Source organism: Anomaloglossus baeobatrachus, chromosome 5 (genome assembly GCF_048569485.1).
Source record: "Anomaloglossus baeobatrachus isolate aAnoBae1 chromosome 5, aAnoBae1.hap1, whole genome shotgun sequence".
In the NCBI taxonomy this organism is placed as follows: Eukaryota; Metazoa; Chordata; class Amphibia; order Anura; family Aromobatidae; genus Anomaloglossus; species Anomaloglossus baeobatrachus.
This window is the reverse complement of record NC_134357.1, coordinates 20,512,221-20,524,576: the sequence shown is the minus strand read 5'-3', so window position 1 is coordinate 20,524,576 and position 12,356 is coordinate 20,512,221. Positions and strand designations below refer to the sequence as shown.

At 46.6% G+C, this 12,356-nt stretch overlaps 1 protein-coding gene across 1 annotated transcript in view; it reads right to left on the bottom strand.

The window, feature by feature from the left end:
* The window catches only part of LOC142312574 (uncharacterized), a 103,260-nt gene that overhangs the window by 53,956 nt on the left and 36,948 nt on the right, over window positions 1-12,356 (bottom strand). Inside the window, exons 8-13 of the mRNA XM_075351565.1 lie at window positions 7,255-7,319; window positions 3,698-3,850; window positions 3,390-3,566; window positions 3,187-3,307; window positions 2,333-2,400; window positions 1,885-2,005 (exon numbers count right to left, since the gene is read on the bottom strand). Of these exons, the coding sequence (XP_075207680.1) occupies window positions 1,885-2,005; window positions 2,333-2,400; window positions 3,187-3,307; window positions 3,390-3,566; window positions 3,698-3,850; window positions 7,255-7,319 (705 nt within the window). The remainder of the gene's footprint in view (window positions 1-1,884; window positions 2,006-2,332; window positions 2,401-3,186; window positions 3,308-3,389; window positions 3,567-3,697; window positions 3,851-7,254; window positions 7,320-12,356) is intronic.

Sequence of the window (12,356 nt, the reverse complement as noted above, 5' to 3'; positions counted from 1 at the left end):
TGATGGTGCCCATATTGCACCTGTGTAACATTTTCCTGGTGAAGTTCCCCAAATTGAGAGGAAGGGAAAAACACAAAAAAGTTGCAGAGTATACTCCAAGAGGGAAATACAAAAGGATATAATTTACCATTTTGAAACCTTCTCTGAGAAACGTGGCCTTTGCATTACGGTTTGCTTCAAATGAATGCTACACATCCACAAATTGTTAAAATTTGAGTTTACCTTGTTAACACAAAACTTATTTAGGGTATGTGCACACGATCAGGACCCGCTGCATCCTGGATGCGGTGGGTCCTGACCTGCCAGGCCGTGAGTCTCCTCCGCAGGAGACCGCAGCTGCTCATGCCCACAATCAGGGCTCGGGCAGTTGTGGTCTTTCTCTCTGTTCTCCCTTTGCATAATGCTTGCGGCTCTGCAGCAAAGAATTGACTTGCAGCTCAGTTTATGCTGCGTTCAGTACATGCACAGTTGGCTTGGGAATTCTAGAAATCCCTTCTACTGTGCTTGTATTATACATCGCAGCGTCTTGGACGCAGCTGAAACATGCTGTGTCCAAAACACTGTGAATCCTGATCGTAGATACATACCATTATAGTCTAATGTACTTCGCATAACTTATACATTTCATCACATTAGAAATTCATATAGCAGTAAAACTAAAAAAATTATTATAATTATAGCCCTAGATACATTTCTTTAGGGGTGCAGTTTTCAAAATGCCTAAAAGGCTCTGCAAATGCAACATGGCACTAGCAGACCATTCCATCAAAGTCTGCATGTTATAAAATTATGTGAAGCACTTGTGGGTTTAAGAGGCTCATCACACATCTAGATAAATTCCTTGAGGGGTATAGTTTCCAAAAAAGGGTCACATGTGGGGAATTTCCTATTTTTGCACCTCAATAGCTCTACAAATGCAATGTGGCGCCTGCACACCAATTCATCAAAGTCTGCGATCCAAAACTTATTTATTCCTTTCAAAGCTCAGCAGTGTGCCCAAACAGTAGTTTCCCACTACATATGGGGAAAGTGTACTCAGGAGAAATTTCATCACAAATTTTGTAGTCCATTTTCTCCTGCTACCCATGTGAAAATGAAATATTTGGGGCTAAATACATTATTTTTGTGGGAAAGAATTTTCATGGCTCAACATTATAAAATTCTGTGAAGCAGCTGTAGGTTCAAGGTGTTCAACCTACTTCAACATAAATTCCTTGACCATTGTAGTTTCTAACATGGGGTCACTTGTGGGGGAGCTCCACTGTTTAAGCACATCAGTAGCTCTATAAACGAAACATAGCGTTCACTATCTATTCCACCCAATTCTGGGCTCCAAACGTCAACTGGTGCTCCTTCCCTTCTGAGTCCGGCCGTGCACCCAAGCAGTAGTTTTCCACCACATATAAGGTATCGGTGTACTCAGGAGAAATTGCACAACAAATTTTGAGGTCAATTTCTCCTGTTACTCTTGTGAAACTGAAATATTTGGGGCTAAAGCAACATTTTTGTGGGAAAAACTAGCATATTGATTTGTTCCTTCCACTTTGCTTTAATTTCAGTGAAGCACCTGAAGGGTTCATAAATGTCTTGAGTGTGGTTTTGAGCGTTTTTTGAAAATATTGCAAGAATATAGCTACACAAAATAGCTACACAAAACAAATTATTTTTTAACCACTAAAATAAAAACATTTTATCAAGGCTCAATTTAATATCAGGATTAAACAGCCATTCTAACATTGATTTTATAAGTGAGAAGTATTCCACTTTCTTCAGGCTTAAATTCTATCGAATAAATTATGTCGTTTTATTTTGAAATAAAATTGTTGCATCCAGTGGATAATGTTAGCGTGTGGCTATAATCTGCATTTAGTGGCTACCACTCACCAGAGCTGTTATATGTAGGAGTCTCCTGGTTGCTCGGCTCATCACCGCTCACATTTGTCTCTTCTTTTACCTCGATATCTGTATTATCGCTCTGGTTCAGAACTTCAGACTGATTCAAAACCTGAGAAATAAAGATTGTAAAAGTTGTCAGATACTTGGAAACGTCACAAATGGTTTAAAAAAAACAGAAAATACATTGAATTAGCAGGATGATCAAAAATGACACAACGGCAAACAGCTTCAGGTCTCCTATATAAGTCCAACCTATCGGTTCCTTTACCCAATATTTTCCACAGCCAGAGACGTGTGAGAAGATCCAGACCCCATGTAACGTCTGTGGTCAGCTGCCTTCTCCACCATGTATAAATCATATAATAATGCTGGATGGCAGAACACGACCTGCACAGCCTCCTACACATCAGATCCCTACAACCTCCCCCCCACCGACCTGATGATCCTGTGACCAGTCCTGAGCTCCGGGATGTCTCTCTTGCGTCGTCCTCTTACTGGTTCTTACTATAGGAGACACATAAATGATAAAATAAATAGATTGGTGCTCAACGGTGAAACAAGCTGGGGAGGCGCAGGTTCAGGAAGTGCTCTATTTTGCCCAGAGCGCTTAACAGTTACCATCCTATTTTAATGTTAATGAAAACACTAATTACTTGGGAATCGAGCAACAGATAAAAGATATAAAGGTGTAGATGGATTTCCATTTCTAAGACCGGTGTGCCCATATATGTGTTGATCGTACTAAAAGAATCTCTTTAAAGAATGCATTGATCAATTGTAATAAATGTAGTAATGTGTTTCGCTTTATTTACGCTCCTTCAGAAGCCACGCCAGCTTCTTACAACATCTGTATATTCTGATCATATGTCGCTTCTGTCATGTATATAGAGGAGCATGTCACCAGACACGTCACCCTGCATCCAGGCGTAGGTGGAGGGCAGTATTTATATTAATTCTATATCATAGAGAAAACAGACTACATCCAAGACACAAGAGCAGGTGCTGTGTGTTACATTGGTGATTGCAGAGACTTTTCATTATTGGTCGCAGTTGTTACCGCTGCTCCTGTCCCAGTGATTGACAGAAGTGGTCATATGTCAGTTTGGACCATAAGTGCAAGGAACCCAGGGTTGGAATGAGAGCAGTGGGGATCAGTGAGGTGAATATTATTTTCCATTTTATCATCCTGAAAGCTTATTTTTTTTCATATTTTTCAGTGGCTGAAGAATGCCATTACAATTTTGGTAAAACCCCCTATAACAGATGTGTGTATTTAGTCCTGTCTATTACCTGGTGATGTGCAGGGTGGATTCTCCTCCATGATGTCCGTGTACTGGTCCTTGTGTCCTTCTAGATACTCCCACTCCTCCATGGAGAAATAGACGGTGACGTCTTGATACCTTATAGGAACCTGACACATACAATGATACCGTCATTCCCCGATCCCTTCATAGCGTTACTGTATAATGTCCCAGCATTCCCAGCAGTGTCACCTCTCCAGTCAGCAGCTCAATCATCTTGTAGGTGAGCTCTAAGATCTGGTCATTGATGTCCTCATGTATCGGGGGGTGAGGTGGAGGCCCCGGAAATGGGCTCTGGGATCTTCTCCATCCCTCAAACACAGGGGCCTGACAGCGATCACTAGAGGTTTTCTTCAATGTCCTGTAATCCTGTATATGGAGAGAAGTAGTAATAATAAATCTCACTACAGAAACTTCCAGAGTCCTCACCTCTCAGGTCATAACACCTATGCGTATTATTACCATAGGTGCTGTAACGTGACATCATCAGAATCTCTCACCTCTCCAGTAAGCCGGAAGAGGATCTCTAGGGTGAGGTTTAGTATACGCTCTGCCACGTTTCCATGTCTGATTCTATCCATCCTCGATAGGTCAAACAGGAAATTTCTCTTATATAGAAGATCTTCACTGAAAGGATTCAATACTGTCGGAATCTGAAGAGAAAATAGAAAATTATAAAATAGAAAATACAATTACTGAAAATAAGGGAAAAACATTTAAAGGAGTTTAATCTTCTTACGTGGTGTCATATTGCTAGTACATGATATCTTTTGATAACTGGGGAAGTTCTGACCTCTGGAACCTCCACTGATCCCGAGAGTCACGTTGCTGTTTCCGTGCTGTTTCCCTTTTACTGTTTTCTTCTGGAACAAGAACGCTGCCAGCCACCAGACACTTGTGGAGCTAAAAACAGGTGTTTGCTGTCGGGTATCAAACCCCCATCAATTTGCTATTGATGACTTATCGCACGGATAAATCTTCAGTATTCCAGTGATGGAGAACCCCTTTGAGGTGGTTTTACAGTAAAGGGGGCTTTACACACTACGACATCGCTAATGCGAACTCGTTGGGGTCACGGATTTGGTGACGCACATCCGGCCGCATTAGCAATGCCATTGCGTGTGACACCGATGAGCGATTTTGCATCGTTGCAAAAACGTTCAAAATCACTCATCAGTGACATGGGGGTCCATTCTCAAAAATCGTTACTGCAGCAGTAACGAGGTTGTTCCTCGTTCCTGCGGCAGCACACATCACTCCGTGTGACACCGCAGGAACGAGGAAGCTCTCCTTACCTGCCTCCCGGCCGCAATGCGGAAGGAAGGAGGTGGGCGGGATGTTACGTCCCGCTCATCTCCGCCCCTCCGCTTCTATTGGGCGGCCGCTCAGTGACGTCGCTGTGACGCTGAGCGAACCGCCCCCTTAGAAAGGAGGCAGTTCGCCGGTCACAACGACGTCGCCGGGCAGGTAAGTATGTGTGACGGGTCTGGGCGATGTTGTGCGCCACGGGCAGCGATTTGCCCGTGTCGTGCAACAGATGGGGGCGGGTACCCACAATAGCGATATCGGGACCGATATCGCAGTGTGTAAAGCCCGCTTTAGTTATATATACCTTGTGTATTGTGCACTGTGTTTCACGAGATTGGACTTGTCTACTAAAGAATACAGTGCAGATTCTGATTTTGGAGGAAGACAACCTAGCTTCTCCAGAAAACTCGTGCAAATACATTGATAACGATACAGACGGTCACTACATGAAATTCTGAAGTCACTCTAGAAAAATGGCAAAAATTCAGAAAGGCGAAGAACTCAGGAGAGATTCAGACGAGGAATCATGAGGATACAGTTGCATTATAATTGCCAATTTTTCTAAATTGTTCTTTAGGATTGAGATTGCAACATGCAAAATGCACAACAATTTTTTTAACAAATCAAACCGTGTACATACACCCTTGATGGGTTATTCACAGTGGAGTACCACTAATGATGGCAGTACACACAATCACAGTGGTGCCTGTGAGTCAGGGGAGGGTGTCATACTCTATGGGGGCCATGAAAGGGGTACTGTAGTAGGTGAGAACACTAAGGGGCCTGATAGGGCCAAAATGGCTATATTCATGTGTAGCGCCCCTGAACCCCTCAGGGCACTACTAGGTACTGCATCCTCACCAGGATGCAGGGCCTACCCCCAGGGACCTGGAACACCAGTGCCAGTGACATCTGCACACACCAAAACCCAGTTACCACTCCACACCAATGGGTAATTGGCTAGTCAGACACAAAGGGATGGCCACCTAGCAGGCGGAGACAGTTCAGGGGGACTAGACAGCCTGGTGGGAGGGGAGTAGAGAGAGTTGAGTCGAGTCGAGTAGTGATGGGCAGTCCGGCTCTTTTTGGTGATCCGGTTCCCATGGCTCCGCTCACCAAAAAGAGCTGGCTCATTCGGATCGTTCTCGGCTCCTTATTAAATATGTGTTCACCCCAGGTGAACACATATTTAAGATTATAGTGACGCCGCTGAAACCACGCCCACCCGTGGCTAAACCACGCCCACTTACAAGGGACCAATTAGATCACTGAGTGGGCAGGGTTTATATGTGGGTGGGCGGGGTTTCAGCGGCGAAATGAGACGTTCAGCGATTTTAGTGGCTCACTTTGGTGATCCAGCTCCTGTCGGTCACAGCAGGGAGCCGGATCTTTGTGTCGGATCGTTCGCAACCGACACATCACTAGAGTCGAGTAGAGAGAGTGGAAGTAGAGAGTGAGGTGCCTAGAGCTGGGTCGTGTAACGGTGACCCAGGGGCACAGGAGAGTGGTTGCCAGGGTAGGTACACCCGAGTACCACTGGGACCAGAGCACTGACGGCGCACAAGGCCCTAGGTCAGGCGTCAGCTTCAAGAGGCCTGGCAAACACCTGCACAGTGAGGAGACCTGCACGGACCTCACTGACCCACAGACCCGGGGGCATCAGCAGTAAGGGGAGGATCAGGGTTCAGGATATGGACCGGCCCTACAGGGTCCACACTGCCCGCTGTACGGACGAGGAGACTGCCAAAAGGACAGTCGGGCCCCAAACCAGCTCCAAGCTACGGGGACCCAACCACACTGAGGGTGCCGGGGACAGAGCAACAGAGTTATCAAACTGGCACTGGAAATACAGGGACCTGAACCAGCCATCCAAGGGCCCAACTGTGATTAAAGACTTACAACCTACGGTGTGGCCTCCCTTCTTTGGCGAAAGTCTCCACCATACATTCCCCGAGACTCAGCCCTACCTGTGGAGGGCCTACCACCACAGCTGCCATTACCACCAGCCCTAGGGATAACGAACTCAGCGGCGGTTCCACCATCTTAACCGCAACACGCAGATGGCGTCACACCAATGACTTTAATCTCTCTTGTAAATACTCCCCATTAAAAAGTCCCCAGGGTCACGGAACCGAGCAACGGCCAGAATTCACCCGTGACACAGCATCCCCGTAAATATACTGCCCGGGACTGAGTACCCCATAGCCCTGGGCGACACACATGCCATTATATATGTCCCACTTCTTGTGTTTAAACGTTAGGAGGTCTGTCCTGTGACTGCACCTAAGCACTACGACCTTGCCTGAACCGCGAATATTTTCTTCAGGGGGATGTCGCCGAATTAGGATTTTTGCCATGAAGCTACATGATTTCTATGTCTGCCCCTGCTTGTTGAGAAAGCAGCGCTGTGTGGTCCAGGTCATCAGTCATATTCTCCTGCAGAGGGACGGAGCGGCGCTGATAACCGGAGACGGCGGCGATCGGTAAGTATATTAATACAGACTGCACAGGGGATGGAAGATAACGATGTTCATCCAGTGCGGCTTCACAGGAATGTAAATAAAATGTATCTCCCCAAAATGTTTGTTTCAATCAATAAAAGTACGAGGGTTTATTTTAGCAAAATTAAGAAACGTAAAAAGGTCTAAAATAAAAGTAAAAAAAAATTATGCCATAAGGGGAATAGCATTAAATTAGAGAAAAATAGAAAACAATGCCCTTAAAATAAGCGATATATGTACAGACTCACCTCCAGAGCTGCACATTGGATATATGGCTGTTCTGTGCTCACAGGACCTGCGGTGATGTCATCATCATGTGATCAGTCACATGTGTGGGAGGAGTCAGGGGTCACATGATCAGAAGGCTTAGCGTGAGCTGGTTGTGTTGGTGCTGGAGCAAGGGTATTTATCGGATCATGGAGATCGTGTCCTGATGGTTTCTGCCCTTTGATGCCGCTTGTCACTTTCCTTCCGATATTCCTATATTTCTTGTTTCTTTCCTAAGCAATATCTTATCAATTATTTTTGCTTATTCATTCCTTTGGTCATTGTGGTTATCTTAGGGCATAGTGGGTTTATTTTTGAGGCCCAAGTTGAATTCTTTAATGAGGCTATTTTGAAGGATATATCATTTTTTTGTAGATTTAAAAATGGAAAAAAAAAATAAAAATCTAATAATAATTAATAAAAAATAACAGCAATTTTGCAACTTTTTGAATTTGTTTTTTCCAGAATTTAAAATAACATATTTGTGAGACAAAATATGTTCTTTGAATATTTGCATCAATTGAAAAACGCCCCCAACGTAGACGAGGGAGTTGATTGGAAATTAAATTGACTAATTCAAATACTTGTGATAAAGGGATGATCGGGCAGAGAGCAGAGGTGGGTGAATTTATTCAAGTAGAATGGCATTGTACTCAAATATTTAAAAAAAAACGGATTCTCCAGAATTCTAGAGGTCACACTTAGTAGAGTGAGAAAACTTGCAAGAATGATGACGACGATCATGACGATTGCAGAGCTGACGTATGGCAAAAAGATCAAGACCTTCCAGGGGTAGATCTGCTTCTACTTAAAGCTCTGCTTGTGAACATGGTGGTGGTTACTGTGTAATACCCCAAAGTAGATGTGTGTGTGCCTTTAAAAGTTAGTAGAGCTGACAGCTAGCTTATGTTTGCAGTCTATTAACATTTCACTTTGTAGATTTTGTACATGAAAATTCAACACATAGAAGTGGTTTATATATACGCATGTACCTCTTCTGTTCTGCTATTAGGAGGTTGTTAAGGGTTAATGACGCAGCCCTGCTTTCCATATATGTTATACTGGTCACCTGACTGTGTTTCAGGGCTTAGCAGGGAAGGAGAGGAAGTACAAGAAGCAATGGGATGAAACTAAAAGGAAGAAGATTCAGATAAGGCATTAGGAAAAACTTTGACAGTGAAGACAGTCAGAGAGTGGAACAGGCTACCATGGAGAAAGTGACGGCAGTCAGAGAGTGGAACAGGCTACCATGGAGGAAGTGATGGCAGTCAGAGAGTGGAACAGGTTACCATGGAGGAAGTGACGGCAGTCAGAGAGTGGAACAGGCTACCATGGAGGAAGTGACGGCAGTCAGAGAGTGGAACAGGCTACCATGGAGGAAGTGACGGCAGTCAGAGAGTGGAACAGGCTACCATGGAGGAAGTGACGGCAGTCAGAGAGTGGAACAGGCTACCATGGAGGAAGTGACGGCAGTCAGAGAGTGGAACAGGCTACCATGGAGGAAGTGATGACAGTCAGAGAGTGGAACAGGCTACCATGGAGGAAGTGATGACAGTCAGAGAGTGGAACAGGTTACCATGGAGGAAGTGACGGCAGTCAGAGAGTGGAACAGGCTACCATGGAGGAAGTGACGGCAGTCAGAGAGTGGAACAGGCTACCATGGAGGAAGTGACGGCAGTCAGAGAGTGGAACAGGCTACCATGGAGGAAGTGACGGCAGTCAGAGAGTGGAACAGGCTACCATGGAGGAAGTGACGGCAGTCAGAGAGTGGAACAGGCTACCATGGAGGAAGTGACGGCAGTCAGAGAGTGGAACAGGCTACCATGGAGGAAGTGACGGCAGTCAGAGAGTGGAACAGGCTACCATGGAGGAAGTGACTGGAACAGGCTACCATGGAGGAAGTGACGGCAGTCAGAGAGTGGAACAGGCTACCATGGAGGAAGTGAAGACAGTCAGAGAGTGGAACAGGCTACCATGGAGAAAGTGACGGCAGTCAGAGAGTGGAACAGGCTACCATGGAGGAAGTGATGGCAGTCAGAGAGTGGAACAGGTTACCATGGAGGAAGTGACGGCAGTCAGAGAGTGGAACAGGCTACCATGGAGGAAGTGACGGCAGTCAGAGAGTGGAACAGGCTACCATGGAGGAAGTGACGGCAGTCAGAGAGTGGAACAGGCTACCATGGAGGAAGTGACGGCAGTCAGAGAGTGGAACAGGCTACCATGGAGGAAGTGACGGCAGTCAGAGAGTGGAACAGGCTACCATGGAGGAAGTGATGACAGTCAGAGAGTGGAACAGGCTACCATGGAGGAAGTGATGACAGTCAGAGAGTGGAACAGGTTACCATGGAGGAAGTGACGGCAGTCAGAGAGTGGAACAGGCTACCATGGAGGAAGTGACGGCAGTCAGAGAGTGGAACAGGCTACCATGGAGGAAGTGACGGCAGTCAGAGAGTGGAACAGGCTACCATGGAGGAAGTGACGGCAGTGAGAGAGTGGAACAGGCTACCATGGAGGAAGTGACGGCAGTCAGAGAGTGGAACAGGCTACCATGGAGGAAGTGACGGCAGTCAGAGAGTGGAACAGGCTACCATGGAGGAAGTGACGGCAGTCAGAGAGTGGAACAGGCTACCATGGAGGAAGTGACTGGAACAGGCTACCATGGAGGAAGTGACGGCAGTCAGAGAGTGGAACAGGCTACCATGGAGGAAGTGACGACAGTCAGAGAGTGGAACAGACTACCATGGAGGAAGTGACGACAGTCAGAGAGTGGAACAGGCTACCATGGAGGAAGTGACGGCAGTCAGAGAGTGGAACAGGCTACCATGGAGGAAGTGTCGGCAGTCAGAGAGTGGAACAGAAAACCGCGGGAGGCAGAGAGCAGTCAGAGAGTGGAACAGGTGACCATGGGAGATGGTGGGCTCTCCATCAATGGAAAGCTTCAAGTGGAAACTGGATAAACATATAGTTGGGATCATTTAAGAAAACCTACACTCACAGGGGGGTTGGACTTGATGGCCCTTGAGGTCCCTTCAAACTCTACCATTCCATGATTATATGACATTTTGACTTTGTGGGAGTCAATCTGGAGAAGCTGAGGGCGAAGGTAGGAGGGCAGCCATAACTTCTGTGTATTGTCACAGCAACATAACCAATGGGGACTAGTGCCATTCTGGGATCCGCCTTGTGTCACGGATGAATGACGTTGGCGGAGGGGAATAAGTATGTATAACAGCAATAAAATACAATCCTTTATTAATATTGATTTAAAAAGGAAAATCCAAGTTCCTCTTATTCCGCAAATCAATTCAATAAGCCATCACCATGTGTAGTTGATTCTATATACCCAACCTGTAGGTCATCGGACCATATATACGGGGTTACACACAGTGGTGGCCACTAAATAAAAAAAACACAACAAAAAAACACAACAAACATAAATGAAGTATCATTGCCAAGATCAGGGACAGTGGTCCACAAAATAAACTCAGCAGAAAAAATTAATATACCTAAAAAAAATATGTCACAATTTCATATATGCTGACAATGGTCAGACAACAAGACATATCAATATAAGGCATATATAAAAGGAATGGTCTCACCACATCCTTTCACAAGAGGGCAAGCAGTCTCTCCATCGGATCCTGGGTATATCATGCCGTTCAGCATACACTCTCCCTATCCAATCTGGAGACAAAAAAACAAATTTGCCTGCTGCCCCAAACTTCCGTCCTGACAAGGACGGACCACATCTAGTATGTAAAGCTGACCCTATAGGCGTCCCGACGCGTTTCGTCTACATTGACTCCTCAGGGGACATAATGCTACAGATATATTAGATCCTGGTCACCAGCCCTCACATGCCTATAATGTCAAAGGAAGCTGGCCCACAAAAGGTGGGGTCCTTTATACAGGGTATTAGTGCAGTTCCTCCAATCATGAGGTCACTCTCACCTGATGTTTAACTCCATCATTATCATGTGGATATTCACATTGTCCCATCTGTTCACAGCACGTGTATGTCGGCGTCCTAGACTGCTCGGCGCGCGCTCCCCCTCAGGGAACGCCCCTCATAGTAAGTGACGTCAGTCACATCCGGGTGGAATCCTCCCCCGTGTCCATGACGCACATACTCATGATTACAGGTCGGGGCGCGAGTGCCCCCAGCGTTCCATCTGGGGAACGCCCCTCGCCGTCAGTCATATCCGGGTGGAATCCTCCCCCGTGTCCATGACGCACATATTCATGATTACAGGGCGGGGCGTGCGTGCCCCCAGCGTTCCATCTGGGGAACGCCCCTCGCCGTCAGACGTGAACAATACCAATAGGGGAGGGCTCCCGCCCAAAAGTCCGTGACGTACCTCCATACAGCATACCAGGGGCGTGCGCCCTGCTAGCGCTATACACGAGCACCGCCCCCAGCCGATGGAGACACGTCATACCAGGGGGAAGATCCCATCCCCAGGCATCACGTGCTTCCCATAACGTACCAACCAGCGAAACCGAGTCGGGGCACAGATACCCCCAGTATTCCGTCTGGGGACCGCCCTTCACTACCAGAATAGGCAGTCCCAGGGGGGAAGAAAAAACTCCTCCTCTCCAGCAACGTATCTCCACACAGTGTACCAAGGGGCGTGCATGCTGTCAGCGCTCATACTGGGCACCGCCCCCAACTGAGGGAGACACGCAGCAACCAGAGGAAGATCCCACCCTCAAGTGTCGCATAACTCCGTGACCGCTCAGAGAGCGTGCGTTCCACCATGGAAGCGCACGCCCCATTCAGGGGCGTATATCCCCAACCAGAGAGACAAACCAAGGCCTACCACACAGGAACGTCACAGAGGGGGCAGATCATCTGACCACCGCACACTCCATATAGAAAATTCCCCCAACCAATATGTACACCCCCCAACATTCACACATTACGGGATGAGTATTCCCATCCAACTTAAAGGTGAGGGGCCATGAAGTAGAATAATGTACTAACATTAATTAAGGGAGAGGTGCGGTCCAAAGACTGCCATATAGGTACCATTATCGTTACAATGTGTTCAAAGGGGACAAATATAGATCCACTGATGTATTG